Below are 15097 nucleotides of genomic sequence, written 5' to 3'. Positions count from 1 at the left end.
GCCAAGGGTAGCATAATAAATGGATCAGCCATGATGAAATGGTGGAGCAGATTCGATGGGCCAAATTGCCTAATTCTCCCCTACATCTTATGGTCAAAGATTGATACATTACAGATCACAGCTCGAAAAGGACTATTAAAATAAACAAAACTTTGAAATGATCAATTAGTTTTTAGAATCATCTTCATCTAAACAGGGAACATAATTTAAGTACAGAACAGGTTTTTTTTTTGCCAGTTGCAAAATTTATAATTCAGCTACACACACAGAAATTAAAAGCCAGAAGTGAAAAGCCAAAAAAAAACTTTATTTTATGGCAGCATATAGACACAGCATTTACCAAGTAAAAGATTCCAATGGAAGCTCAAAGTCCCACAGCATTTCAGGTATGATTTAGCACCCTTAGCTTTTTTTATACAAAGAATTAATTGTTAGATTATGTCCAGTCTAACTCCATTAAAACCTAAATTCTGAAGTATGAAATGATGTCCATGCAATGTTGAGGTACCATACTGCATCCTTTGGTATTGTCATTAGAGAAAGAGGGTGTCTGTGGAAAAAAAGATTAATTTACAAGTACAAACATGTAGATTGCAGTCCCCTTTTACCCAGGTTATATGCCCTTTCACAAATTTCAATTAAAGGATTGTTTTTCACAGTCAACCAGGGTGGGAAATGATATTTAACTGTTCAAAAGCATAAAAAATAAGAAATGTATACAATTCAGAATCAAACCAAACAAAAGGTTACTGGTCTATAAAAATACAGCATCAATAAATCTGCAAATTCCCTGCTAAAATAACTTTTATAAATTGATCTGCACAGCTAAGTTTGTCAACCAATGTGCTAGTTTTATAATAAAATCAGTGCCAAGAAGTCGCTCACAGCCTAGCCTTCAATAAGGACAAAGGCACTTATGTGATGGCTTAACGTGTCAAGCAGAGAGAATTAAGGCTGACTAGACAGATATCATTCAGCTGAACTTACTGTGGCCAAAGAATATCCCAAGAAAGTTATCCCCACTTTGAGGTAGTATTTTTTATGTTTTTCCCCTGCAATGTTATTTGAATAACATTGATCTGCATATCTAGATAAGCTCCTAGACTAAAACAAGCACAAAGATTTTGAGGTTCAGATATCCTACACTGAAAGATTGGGGATGGGAAGTCAGCTACCCTGGATTCATTTGTCAATCTGTCCTCCAGTTAAGCGCCACAGGCCAGAATGCCCATGCTCTTAACAAAATAATGGCGAACGGTCAAGTAAAAGACAAGAAATAATCTCAAGGCGAAGTCATCATCGTCCATTGCCATATCCTGGGAACAGCTGCGTTAGAAGACTTTGCAGGCATTTGTTGACCACCATGTTGCAGTTCTTGCCAATGTCATAACGGCAGGCAGGACAAGTGTACACATCAGCCTTAAATGAACGTTGTAAGCAGCTCTGAAGTCATAGTAATAAAAAAAGAGAAAAGTTGAGAATTGAGTTAAGAAAATGTGTTAGTGCCTTATGAACGTGCTTAAGTATGCTCTAAAGCAAAATTAAGTACTGTTTAAACATTAACACAATTCATATGCAAGACCTTAGGGTTTTAATTGCCTTGACATTCATAACCTTGATGATAATCCTGGAATTAAATTTTAAAACTTCTAAGCACAGCTGGCTACTTCAACCATTTTTCAAAAAAAATATTCATTTTGTATGATTGAGGTGTTACTGGAAGGGCCTGTAATGCTCTTTCTTAATTGCCAATAATATCTTATTTTATGAGAGTGAGGTACCTTGTGGTAAAAACCCCCACAGTACAGCAAGTTTCAGGATTCTAACCCGGTGACAATAATTAAATATAAATGCTTCAAAGTCAGAATGTGCATTGTCCACAAGCATATTACCCCGTACTTCTACCCTGCTGGTACTTTATGGCAGTAGGGTTATGTGTTTGAGGGAATCACAGTAACCTAGATTTTGCAGATGAAACACCATGTATCCGCACCATGGTAATACTGTGAGTAAATATTTAGGGTGTTGAAAGGAGCAACAGTCAAAAGATCTGCTTTAAGTTACATGATACTGAATATTTTATTAACCCTGGTCTAACAAAAGAAATTCTTCTGTACCCAAATCACATGATGCACACAATTGCTTATAATCAATAATGGGATCAATTAGCATTCAAACATTTCATTTCAACTTCTCCACAACACTAATTTCTGCAACAGTATCACCACCTACTTCATTATTATATTGTCAAGTTATATGTGCCTCTAATTAATCACCAGCAAGTTTGCTTTAAGGAGGTTGGAAACAAAACTGTTCTGCCTTGACAGTTTCAAAGTCAACTGCAGTAACAAATATAGCAAAAATGTAAGCAAACCAAAATGAAAACTCCTTGAAAAATGATATCAATGATAATTATAGTAAGTTATTCGTTGCTAAGCCAAATCAAATCCCTTTCTGATAGCTATATACAAGGTCTAGTGGAACACATTATGCAATTGCCCAGTTTAAGAGGCTACCGGCATGTTACTCAGACACATTGCAAACTTGGAATCTCTTGTTACTGAAAGGCACAGCATCATATTGAAGGCACAGCACCATATTGTTATTCCTACACATACTTCATGTTAAAGTTCATGTACAACTCTCAACAATTTCAACAAAAAAAGACAGGCTCCGAATGTTAAGATCTGGATTCAAACTAGAGGTATCTAGTAGATGAAATACAATCCAATGCAGTGAGGGTTTATTTAGAGTACTTACTTTACAGACATTGTGCTGACACACTGTTGTAATTGGTTGGAATACCACCTCCTGGCAGCAGATACACAAGAATGCCTCTTCCAATTTTGACAGAAATTTCTGGAAAACAAAATTTAAAATCACTTATTTACAAGAAATCAAGATCAACACTATTTTTCCACAAACAAGTGAAAAATTTGTGATTGGTGCTCCATTGCACGTTACATATAATTTTACAAAACTGCTAGGTGTTCTGAACCTTGATCATAAAATCTGTTCCAAACCTTTCAGCAGCCAACTACAAAACTGAACATCAAATCAAAAGAACGCTCTTCATTAGAGTTAGATAATATGCAACGAAGAATTGTGAAAATAAATTCAATTCGTACTGGCCCATCCTTAAGTGATAGCAGTGCTTCATCCCAAACTTTCTTATTAACTTCATCATCTTTAATGAGTTTCTTCTGCTCTGCTGTCAATTTAAATGCTTCCACTTTCGGTTTCTTCGGAGTTCCTTTTGGTGATGGGGTTGATGAAACACTAACACCTGGGAATGAAAAAGATTTCACATTTTCACATTAAAGATAACAAAATGTCAATTGACAATTTATTAAGTATGTTAAATTATCAAATAGAGCAGGAATAACAAAGAGCTACACAAACACTTTGGGGCATCGCTGGATCATGAAAGATACAAATGTAAACTTTAAGTTGCTTTCTATCCTGCTACATACCATGTTCAGCAAACAATAGCAACTCGAAGCACCTGATCAACCACTTAACAGAAAAAGGAAAAAAGCTGGAAGTTCATTGCCAAACAAAAAAAAACACTTAAACTGGCACCGCTAAGCTCATGGGTCAGTCATCAGCCCAATCCATTTAAATTTTCAGTTTATAGATCAATTGCACTTGTAAATGGTGTTAAAATTGTAAATATTCATTTCTATCTTTGTAGCGGTTTTCCCCTCATTAATATTATGTTCAAACAAGGTACAGGAAAAAGGAAAAAGGTGTACTGATAGAGAAAAGACTTGTACATCAATAACCTACTGTATACACAAAACAATGTGAGCAGTGCTTCCTCTGCTGTCAAAATGGCTGAATTCAACAAGCATTCGCTACATATAGACCATGTTACACCCGGATAGAATTCACAAAATAACACACAAAATTCACACTTACATAATTTATGTAGAAAACAAAACAACTTCATGACAAAGGAACAGTTAACAAGTTAAAGAATATCACAATAAAGACTGCTTACTAGGAATGCAACCCCCTTTCCCACTAAGGCAAGATGGCCTATATTTGGCCTCTTTAATGTTGAAAAAACACCCGTCCCCAACTATACGGATATTGCTTTTGCAAAGTGGCCCTTGAGTGTTGATAATATTAAATGGTATGGCAGTTAAAAGGAATAGACCCAAGGAAGTTTTGCCCCCATGAGTGAACCTGTTGCATTCAGTCTCTTTCAGATTAAAATGTTCTAAATAATGTGATGTAAATTTTTAAAATGCATCCGTATTATTTCTGAAACAAATTCATAACTACTTCTATTATTATATCCCTTACAAAATAAAATCAAAAACATGTTGCTAAAGATTATATCTTTCATTTAGTACAAATTCCCATTTCTATAACTTTTCTTCAACCCTGCCATCATGTTTCATTAAGATATAAATATATTTAATTTGTATGTTCCACCACCCACATAACAACCACTAACCACAAACTACAAACTACACTGCAGTTAACCACCTAAACTAATCCAAAAGTATCTCCCACACCCACAATCTGTATCACCAAACACAAAGACAACAGGCTTATGGGAACACTGGCAGTTACAGCACTTCTCAACTCTTACATCAAATGACTTAAACTGATTCCAAATACTGAAACTACCTTCATGAATAATTGTTACTTCAAGGTAGACGTCGTCAAGGATAATTAGCAATGGACAATAGAAACTAGCTTTCACGAAATAGTTTTTAATTGTTTAAAAAGGGTTCTAAGAGTAAACCTAGCAATTATCGATCTGTGAGTTTGACATCAGTGGTGGGTAAATTGATGGAAAGTATTCTTAGAGATGGTATATATAATTATGTGGATAGACAAGGTCTGATTAGGAACAGTCAACATGGATTTGTGCATGGAAGGTCATGTTTGACAAATCTTATTGAGTTTTTTGAAGAGGTTACTAGGAAAGTTGACGAGGGTAAAGAGGTGGATGTTGTCTATATGGGCTTCAGTAAGGCCTTTGATAAGGTTCAACACGGAAGGTTCAATCGTTAGGTATTAATATTGAAGTAGTAAAATGGATTCAGCAGTGGCTGGATGGGAGATGCCAGAGGGTAGTGGTGGATAACTGTTTGTCAGATTGGAGGCCGGTGACTAGTGGTATGCCTCAGGAATCTGTACTAGGTCCGATGTTGTTTGTCATATACATTAATGATCTGGATGATGGGGTGGTAAATTGGATGAGTAAGTATGCAGATGATACTAAGATAGGTGGAGTTGTGGATAATGAAGTAGGTTTTCAAAGCTTGTAGAGAGATTTAGGCCAGTTAGAAGAGTGGGCTGAAAGATGGCAGATGGAGTTTAATGCTGATAAATGTGAGGTGCTACATTTTGGTAGGACTAATCAAAATAGGACATACATGGTAAATGGTAGGGCATTGAAGAATGCAGTAGAACAGAGGGATCTAGGAATAATGGTGCATAGTTCCCTGAAGATGGAATCTCATGTGGATATGGTGGTGAAGAAAGCTTTTGGTATGCTGGCCTTTATAAATCAGAGCATTGAGTATAGGAGTTGGGATGTAATGTTGAAATTGTACAAAGCATTAGTAAGGCCAAATTTGGAGTATTGTGTACAGTTCTGGTCACCGAATTATAGGAAAGATGTCAACAAAATTGAGAGAGTACAGAGAAGGTTTACTGGAATGTTACCTGGGTTTCATCTCCTAAGTTACAGAGAAAGGTTGAACAAATTGGATCTTTATTCTTTGGAACGTAGAAGGTTGAGGGGGGACTTGACAGAGCTATTTAAAATTATGAGGGGGATAGATAGAGTTGACGTGGATAGGCTTTTTCCATTGAGAGTGGGGGAGATTCAAACAAGATGACATGAGTTGAGAGTTAAAGGGCAAAATTTAGGGGTAACATGAGGGAGAAACTTCTTTACTGAGCGTGGTAGCTGTGTGGAACGAGCTTCCAGCAGAAGTGGTTGGGGTAGGTTTGATGTTGTCATTTAAAGTTAAATTGGACAGCTATATGGACAGGAAAGGAATGGAGGGTTATGGGCTGTGTGCAGGTCGATGGGACTAGGTGAGAGTAAGAGTTCGGCACGGACTAGAAGGGCCGAGATGGCCAGTTTCCATGCTGTAATTGTTATATGGTTATAGATAATCAACTAGATAAAAAAAGTTTTGGCACAGGATGAGATACCAAACCTGAAGTTGATTTTCTTTTCCTTGGTGTTGATTCTTGATCTTCATCTCTCTTTTTGTTCTCTTTCTCTTTCTCCTTATTGGCAATTGAATCAAGATATCCCTCTGGATACTATTAATCAAAATGAAATATTTTTCAACTAAAACATTACCAAAGTTCTTGTCTGAGCCCTCTTTTGATGCAAAAACCAGCTGAACATTAGCAATTAATGTTAAGAAGATCACAAGACAAGCAGCCTGAAATATAAAAAAGTTACCTGCATTGTCAATCCTAGCTTCTTCATTCTCTCTTTACCATCTCTGGTCCATGGAGCTGGTTCTTCATCATCCCGTTTTAACAAATACCTCCATACCAAGAAACCAGATTTCCCCTTCTCAGGCCAGTATTTCACCACCTAATTCAGAAATAAATTGTATACAATTTACATATTTAACTGAGCATTCCTCACACCCTGTAGTTATTGCTCAGTTAAAATGTATTTCCAATTGTCAGTACCTATAAAAACTCACCCAAATTTGTACCTCATCTGTCAATTTTAAATGAATGAGATTACCTTAACTTAAATATAATGTTATATCTGAAACCTAGAATGACAAATACAGTAAATTCAGTCATGCTAATAAATTCTCTCCAAGGAAACCAAAATTTCCAAACGATTAGAAAAAACTGAATCTGGTAGTACCAATTAATATAGAAACAAGGATTCTTAATATATGCACATTTCCTATTACCAGCCAAGTCTGTAGAAAGCAAAGTTAAATAGTAACCCTTCATCTTCAAAATGTACTTAAAGTGTACACATTTTAAAAACTTGTTAGTATGTTCATACCTTATAAATGCCATCATAGCGATTCCCTTCTTCTGGTGCAAACTTGCTGTGTTTACGACCTTTTGCGCTTCTCACAACCCTAACTGATTTTCCAGCTCGCCAGTCTTTAGCATCGGCTCCAACTTTGTCATTGATGGGAGCATTACAGTTCAAAGCAAGAGCCCTACAAAAGTTAGTTTTTAAACTATTGTTACAATCTATGTATTTGCACCTATCAACTGTAAAATTTAAGTTTGTACATTCTGTAGAATTTAGAAAATAGTTTTTGATGAAAACAGGGTAAACCATTATTAAAACATCGTGGGGAGTAGATACCAGTATTAATCCAAATAGTATAAAAGCACTTTTGAACATGTCACAAATATATCTCATGTACTCCAATCAGATGTCAAGAGACTACAGATGCTGGAATCCAGAACAAAAAAAAAACAGAACGCTTGAAGAACTCAATGGGTGAAGCAGCATCTGTAGAAGCAAAAGGTTAAGTCAACTTTTCAGATAAGAACCTGCACCAAGACTGAGAGGAAAAAGGAAATATAGTGGATTCCAGTTAATTGAGCCATCGGCTAATCAGGGCAGCCACTTATTTGGGACAACACTTAAAGATCAAAATAATCAAGAAAATATCCAGAATTCCCTTTATTAATTTGGAACACTATGCCGCTTACTTGAGGCAGGAGACTTCTGCATAAGTTTCTGACTGGTATCAAATGCATGCACTCGTGTGTCTGTCAGACACCACACCATGCTAAGGAGTAAACCAGTTTGAAAGAGCATCAGTGGCATGCATTTGTGTTCAAAACATTTGTCACTGATAATTGGTAAGAAATAAGCAGCAATACAATTCAGAACTGTTTTGCTCACTGCAGTTTCAAGCATTCAGGCTTGGAGATACCAATAATGGCAGGGAGTGAAAATAAAATGATTTCACTGATGCAATGAGTTAGGAACAAAGAATTCGTAGGTATCAAAAACCATCTTGAATATTACAGTGGAAATGAAACGTTGGAGGATGAAATTGTCAAAAGCATTTCATGAAGACAGTCCATTATCTACACCCTCCATGTCTGCTCTGATTTTATTCATTTACAGCCAATCAAAAAAAAAAGCCACAGTGTACATGTACACCGGATGAATTCTTCCATTGAGAACAATTAGGAACAAATAGTTTTACAGTACTGTAGCTGTATTGATGTTGTAATTTGCTCTGTATTAATTTAAATGCATAATTTATTACTCAGTGAAACATTAGGGTCTTTTTTAATACCTTTTTAACTATTCAATTAACTTCAATTAACTGGGACAGCCACTTAGTTTACTGTGTCCCGATTAGCTGGAATCCATTGTATTGCCAATACAAAGTAAGATATAGAGGGATATTACGGAGGTTGGTGTAGGATATGGATGGAGCCAGATGAGTAGGGGATGATGAACAAATGGAAACACAAGGGCAAGGGCAGGGCAGGAATGAACAAAAGTATACCAGGTGGTCAGGTTAACTGTGTGGGAATAATCCAACTCTTTTTCTTCTTTTGTTCCTCCCTTCCATCTGCTCATTATCCCCTTCTCAACTGGTTTCATCCATCACCCACCAGTCTCTGTTCAGCCCATTCCTACGAACTGTTACATAATGGCCACCTTTCTTGTTCCCTCACAGCCTCAGCCCAAAATGTTTGTTTATACCTTTTACCTCCACAGACACTATTTTATGCAGAATTTTTCCAACATGCTATCATTGTTCACTCCAGTCTCTATCAACTCCAAACTGTAAAGTATTAGGGTGGAAAATGGATTAACCATTTGCCCATAAAAGTCAAAATCCATTTTCAGCACCTACTCTAAGTACATAAAACTTGTGGAATTTTCATGAATTATTTGGGATCTTAATCTGGTATTTAAAAGCACTGAAACTATACTTTCTTCTTCAATTTAAAGACCAACCTGTTCATGTTCGTTAACTTCTGATCACATGATTGCTCTGCTGTGCGCTTGTTTCCAGAAAGGTCACGACCACCACTTCCGGTGTAGGTGAAGTCACTTCCATGATCCTGTAAGAAAAGTACAACATTAATCGTTAATTCTTCAATGAATGTGAATTTTATTATTTAGAGTTAACAAAACTTCAAACAAGAGGTTATCTGGGTCAGGCTCTCCCAGTCATGAGATAGATACAAGAACCGGAATTATCTCCCAAGGATATAAATAAGTAAAGGCACCCGTTGGTCTTGCGAGACCATGGATCTGCGCCTGGAAAGTCTTCACTCTCCAGGGTGCAGGCCTGGGCAAGGTTGTATGGAAGACCGGCAGTTGCCCATGCTGCAAAGTCTCCCCTCTCCACCAACACCGATGTTGTCCAATGGAAGGGCAAGGGTCGATACAGCTTGGCATCAGTGTTGTCGCAGAGCAATGTGCGGCTAAGTGCCTTGCTCAAAGACACAACACGCTGCCTCGGCTGGGGCTCGAACTCACAACCTTCAGGTCGCTAGTCGAATGCCTTAACAACTTGGCCACGTGTTCCCAAGGATATAGGGCATAAATAAATCCCAATTTTCCTTTCTGCAAATAATGGAAAAGATGAGATTCAATGTGTTCAATAATCTTGCCCCAACTCCATGGACATATTTTCCCCATATATGATAGCCAAAGGAAATAAATACAGCTATTCTGTGTCTGGAGAATGAAAAACAAATATTCTATTACTCTTCATTTTCATTAATTCTCAGATGTAATTGTTTAGAATTTCACTGCTTCAGATCTTCATTTGGAATATTCTTACTTTTCAAGTGTAGAGTGAAAGACTAGTTTTGCCTATTGACTTAAATATTTCACTAACAATGCTCCATCAACACCACTTAAAATGGTGCCAAGCTTCACCTCTTCACCCGGTTTCATATTTCATTTTTATAGCTCAGCAACTAATACAACTAGTGATCCAAGTCCATTAAAAAAGTGAATTGTTGGGGGCAACACTAACGAATATCTTTTAACCAGTCTTGCAATGCAACAAATTTTGTAGTCTATTCAATAATGAACTAATGAGTTTTCCTCACACCTTTTTGAAGTCCTATGGGTAATATACACAGATAATCTCCGCACATTACAGTTAACTCTTCATCAAGATATATCAGTTGTCAACCATGACCACCCTTTTTCTAAATTCATGCTCTCTTTGGCTAATGAACTGAAAATTAAAACTTTCCCTAAGCACTCCTTTATGGACACTAGAAATCTACCAACCGTAGCTCCTAAGTTTCCTTCATGTTTCTTAAAATGTAATTCCCATGATAAAAAATAAACTTTCTGAATCAATGTCCTTCTGGACCTACTGTAAACGTTAACACGAAGTACCTAATTTAAGTGTCATCACCATCATGTTTCAGAAACCAACATTGTTTCTGAACACACAGCATGATGCTTTTGATATTTGTGTGAAGTTTCTTTTTCATATTCTTTGTACTTGTCTTAGCAATTAGAGCCTGTTGTAGTTTGAGTTTTGCTCTAGTTTAAAATTGTTACTTCAACTTGCATGGTCACACAGTGTTTGTTGAAAACAACTGGATCTCCTCACCCAATTGTTGTTTTGCACACCCCCATAAAGTGGTCATAGAACTGTGGAAAATTAGAGAACCACATCAGCAAGAAGGAAAAAAAAGGGAGAGGCTTGCAAGTTGCAGTTCTTCAGAAGGTCAAATATGGGAAATCTATCAAATATGCAGAAAACACACAAAATGTGCCCTCAACCTCTCAAGCTGGTTTCAGCCCATGATGTTTTTGAATAGTGGTCATTCCATAGCTTCGTTCCATTTCCAGCTCTTCCATAACCATTGATTTCTTTGTAGTTCACAGGTCATCAATAATTTAGTCTTCACTGGGTAACAAATTCTAGAGACATAACTGACAATAAAATGCCTCCTCGTTATCTTAAAGGAGTCACCCCTTCTTCTAAAATCTTGGCCCTTAGTTCAACACAAGAGGAAGCATCCACTCAGTTAACCCCCAACCCAAGAACCTTTTATTCAATAAGATCACTTCTAAACCCGAAGAGTATAAGTTCAACCTCTTCATATCCAATTTCATCTTCCCAAGGATCAATGTTGTGAACATTCTCTGCACTGCCAACAATGCAAATATATGGGGATCTCACCGAAACCTCCTGAATACTGACAGGTCTGAAAGGCGTTCACAGAGAGAATGTTTCCATAGTAGGAGAGGATAGGATCTGAGGACAGTCTCAGAATAAAAGGACACCTCTTCTCAAACTGAAAAGAGGAATTTCTTCAGCGAATCTATGGAATTCATTGCAACCAAGGGGTGTGGAGGACAAATCGTTACGTTATTTGGGGGGGTGGGGGAAAGGGGAGTGAACAGTTACTGATTCATAAGGGAATTATGGGTTACAGGGAGACAGCAAGAGAATATAGTCAAAAAAATTAGTTACAATTGAATGATGGAGCACACTTGATGGGCCAAAGGGACTGATTTTGCCACATAACTCCTGATCATGATCCTTTCTTAAATAAATCCACCAAAACTGTATGTAGTATTCCAGGTATAGTCTCACGAGCTAATAACCTTCCTTATCTTCATATTTCATAACCCATGACAGTAAAGGCAAATGCTTTTTGTGTTCCATGCACTGGGACAACAGATCCTTTGTATTACAAAATTTTGCAGTCTCAAATCTTCGTTACAAAGTGGTTAACTGTAAATTTTCCAACATTGCACCATCCTACATCCAAGTGACTTATCTACACTCTAATGAATCCCACTAATTGATTGCCAATCGAAAAATAACTTATCTTCTATACACTAGCCAGTCCCTAGCCACAGCAAAGAGTTTACATCAACACAATACACTTCCATGCAATAATATTCTACGTTTGATTGGAATATACAAGATCCTGAGGAGTTATAACAGGATGGATGCAAAAGATGTTTCTTCTTCTGAGAAAATCTAGACTAGGAATTGTCTGGGAAGTGGAGGGGAGGGGAAAAGAAGTCACAACTGTAAAGTAGGAAGCTGCTTATTTAAAACACAAATGTGGTACACATTTGGAACTCTATTCCTCAAACGATGGCAGAAGCAGACTTGAGAAAAATTCAAGGCAAAGTTAAATTCTATACAAGGAAGGTAAATGGTTACTATAGGTAGGGGGGGACGCAGATCAGATCAGCTATGACCTTATTGAAAGGTAGAGCAGACACCAGGGACCAAGCAGCCTACTATTGTTGCTTATTCCAATGTTCCTATGTGATACCTTAAATGCTTCCTGGAAATCCAAATCCACCACAGCCTCTTGTTCTCCCTTATTCAAGTGTTAGACATCAAAACAGTGTCAGCAAATTTGTCAATTTACCTTTCATAAAGCCCTTTTGATTCTGCCTGATTGTCTTTACGAGTTTCTAAAGGTCATAAATGGATTCAAGGATTTACCACTTCAGGTGTTTGGCTAAATGACCTACAAAAAGCAGGAAATTCATCACCCTCCCTTTGAATGGTGCTGCTGTTGTTGCAGTTTTCAATCCTGGCCCTCTGCAGAATCCTGAGAATTTTAGTACATTACAACCAAAACATCTATTTTTCTAGGATACAACTCATTCAGTAAAAGGGATTTGCCCATTACTTTACTTGGTACTTATTTTTTCCCCATTATTTTAAGTTCCTACTTTATCTATTGTTATTGGGGCATATTTACAGTGTCTTCTATCATGAACGCCATTCCAAAACGACAATTTGGAAACTCTTGTCTATATGTCATTAATTTTTCACTCTCTTGATTATGGGGCATCTGATTTTTGGTTACTCCAATCCACTTTATACATTTATACTTAAAAAAAAAACTATTTGGTGGTTTCCTCCCTGGATAAACTTCAGAAAGAAATATCAATGAAGTATCCTCAATTTTGTGTAGGGAAGTAAAATAGGATACAAAGAATGAGTAAAGTTTAATGCTAAACAAATAAATTCCTGATGTACATACACACAACTTTGAAGCGTAGAGGACAATTTAAGAATGTTGTTAGATGGCTTATGGAATCCTTGACTTTATGAAGTTTAAGGAATACAGCTAAACCACACACGAGAAAAATTCACCAAGACCAGACACAGGATAATAGCTGATTCAGTACATGATTTACTCGAACTGTACTAGGCTTGCAAAATGCAAATCATTGGGAGGTTAAGTTCCAGGAGGCACATGTCCCAAAGTGGCTACCAATCTGGAAAACTACAAATGCAATAACTTACATGATCCTGTACTAATAATGCAATTAGTACGATCGTATATTGTGCCAGTAACTGTTAGTTGACACGGCTTTTCCTAACAGTAACAAAGTCAGAATTAAGTGTACTATCACTGACATATCATGAAATTGTGGCAGTCGTACATTAAGAAAGGTATGTCACATCCGGAATTTTCTGTTTAGCGAGCGATTTCCTTCTACGCCGCTCTGACGTATTGGGAAATAGTGTACGAGGCAAAGTTACAGCAGTGGTTTGCCATTGCCTTCTGCCGAGTGAGTGTTTTTTTTTTAAAAAAAAGATCACTAGCTCTTAACCCAGCATGAATGGAGAGCGTGCAAGGGTGCCACTGGAATCGAACTCAGGACCTCTCGCCCCAAAGTCCAGCGCTGATGCCACTACACCACCAGCCGGCTAGTAGTACAGTACAAGACAAAAATACACTATAATTTACAAAACAAAAATGCAAAAGAGTAATAATGAGATGGTGTTCATGGGCCATCTGATGGCTGATGGGAAGAAGTAGTTCATAAAACGTTGAGTGTGCATCTTCAGGCTCCTGTACCTCCTCCCTGATGGTATTAATAAGAGGGTTGTGAGGGTCACCAATGAAGGGTGCAGCTACAGTTAAAAACTCAGCTATCCGGTACTTCACTAATCAGCTCTCACAGTGAACCAGCAATTCAGAGAAAGCACCTAGATAATCAGACAGCACTCAGCCTCATAGGGAGGCAGTGTCAAAGGGACATACAATCCAAATCAACACCAGAATAGCTCCAAAGATACACCCAAGCATATCTGCACATCTTTTATATTTTCTTTTATTCTTGCCCACTGGGTAATGCCATATGCTAGTTCACTAATGAATATTGCAAACCATTTTCTCTGTTAGTTTACTTACACTGCACTATCCTGTTAAATTTCTAAGAGTTGTTATATGCAGAGGGGTTAACCATAAACTTCCAAAACTATGGAGAGATATACTGGGGTCTATTTACTATTGTGCAAAAAGACATTTACAGGAATCTGAATTCAACGTGCCATAATGCCAAAGGGTAGTGGAAGTAGACTACAATTTTCTATTTGCAAATTGGGTCAATAACTAGAGTTAGAAAAGCTACAGAGGAAATAGCAAAACACAATTAATTACAGGTTAAATGTCATATATGATAGGCGAAACTAACTTCACCAAAATGACAGCATTTAAGAGCACAATTTAAAAATGAACAGATGACACCTCAAGCATTAATAAATAGCATGTGCTACTCACCACATCATCCTCATACCCCCCTGCAAGAACAAGGGAATATGCGCCATCATTGCTACGGCCATGAATTCCTGCTACATGTGGCCTATGAACTCCTGATTCACTCACCTTCAAATAAAATCAATTATAGTATCACTTCAAGTTCCCATACCACAGATGTTACAAGCACAAGGACAACAATGTATATTGCAAACTTATCCATATTTATTCACTATACTCAATATATCAAGGAAGGTAGTTTAGGCAGAACGCTATGCTGAAAGATACACATTGCTTATTACTAGCCTCCACGAAGGCACTATTAGATATTAGACACTTTACATGCAATTCCAGGTAAGCATAGCGGTCCACAAGTAGGGTTCATCTGGATTTTATATGGTATTGATAAATACAATAAACTATTCGATACAGTACCGCATCATTTGTACACTGTCTAGCCCACCCTTGAATCAGGCTCTGGCAGGATTTCACTTAAACCACCTGTGCTCCTAATTTTAGTGCAACCTCAAACCTATCTGGAGAATTGTACCTGTGGAGTAGAAAAGAACACTGAGGGCCAAAAACTTTAAAT

General features: G+C 37.3%; 1 protein-coding gene across 2 annotated transcripts in view; it reads right to left on the bottom strand.

The window, feature by feature from the left end:
• Nucleotides 1–317: 317 nt before the first annotated feature.
• The window catches only part of uhrf1 (ubiquitin-like with PHD and ring finger domains 1), a 38356-nt gene continuing 23576 nt past the window's right edge, over nucleotides 318–15097 (bottom strand). For both annotated transcript variants that reach the window (XM_063032244.1, XM_063032243.1), the window contains 8 exons: nucleotides 14530–14634; nucleotides 8960–9066; nucleotides 7019–7181; nucleotides 6446–6583; nucleotides 6192–6300; nucleotides 3129–3286; nucleotides 2761–2859; nucleotides 318–1443 (listed from right to left, as the gene is read on the bottom strand). In XM_063032244.1, the coding sequence (XP_062888314.1) occupies nucleotides 1297–1443; nucleotides 2761–2859; nucleotides 3129–3286; nucleotides 6192–6300; nucleotides 6446–6583; nucleotides 7019–7181; nucleotides 8960–9066; nucleotides 14530–14634 (1026 nt within the window). In that variant the 3' untranslated portion in view covers nucleotides 318–1296. The remainder of the gene's footprint in view (nucleotides 1444–2760; nucleotides 2860–3128; nucleotides 3287–6191; nucleotides 6301–6445; nucleotides 6584–7018; nucleotides 7182–8959; nucleotides 9067–14529; nucleotides 14635–15097) is intronic.

Source organism: Mobula hypostoma, chromosome 24 (genome assembly GCF_963921235.1).
Source record: "Mobula hypostoma chromosome 24, sMobHyp1.1, whole genome shotgun sequence".
Taxonomy (NCBI): Eukaryota; Metazoa; Chordata; class Chondrichthyes; order Myliobatiformes; family Myliobatidae; genus Mobula; species Mobula hypostoma.
This window is presented reverse-complemented; position numbering and strand designations above follow the sequence as displayed.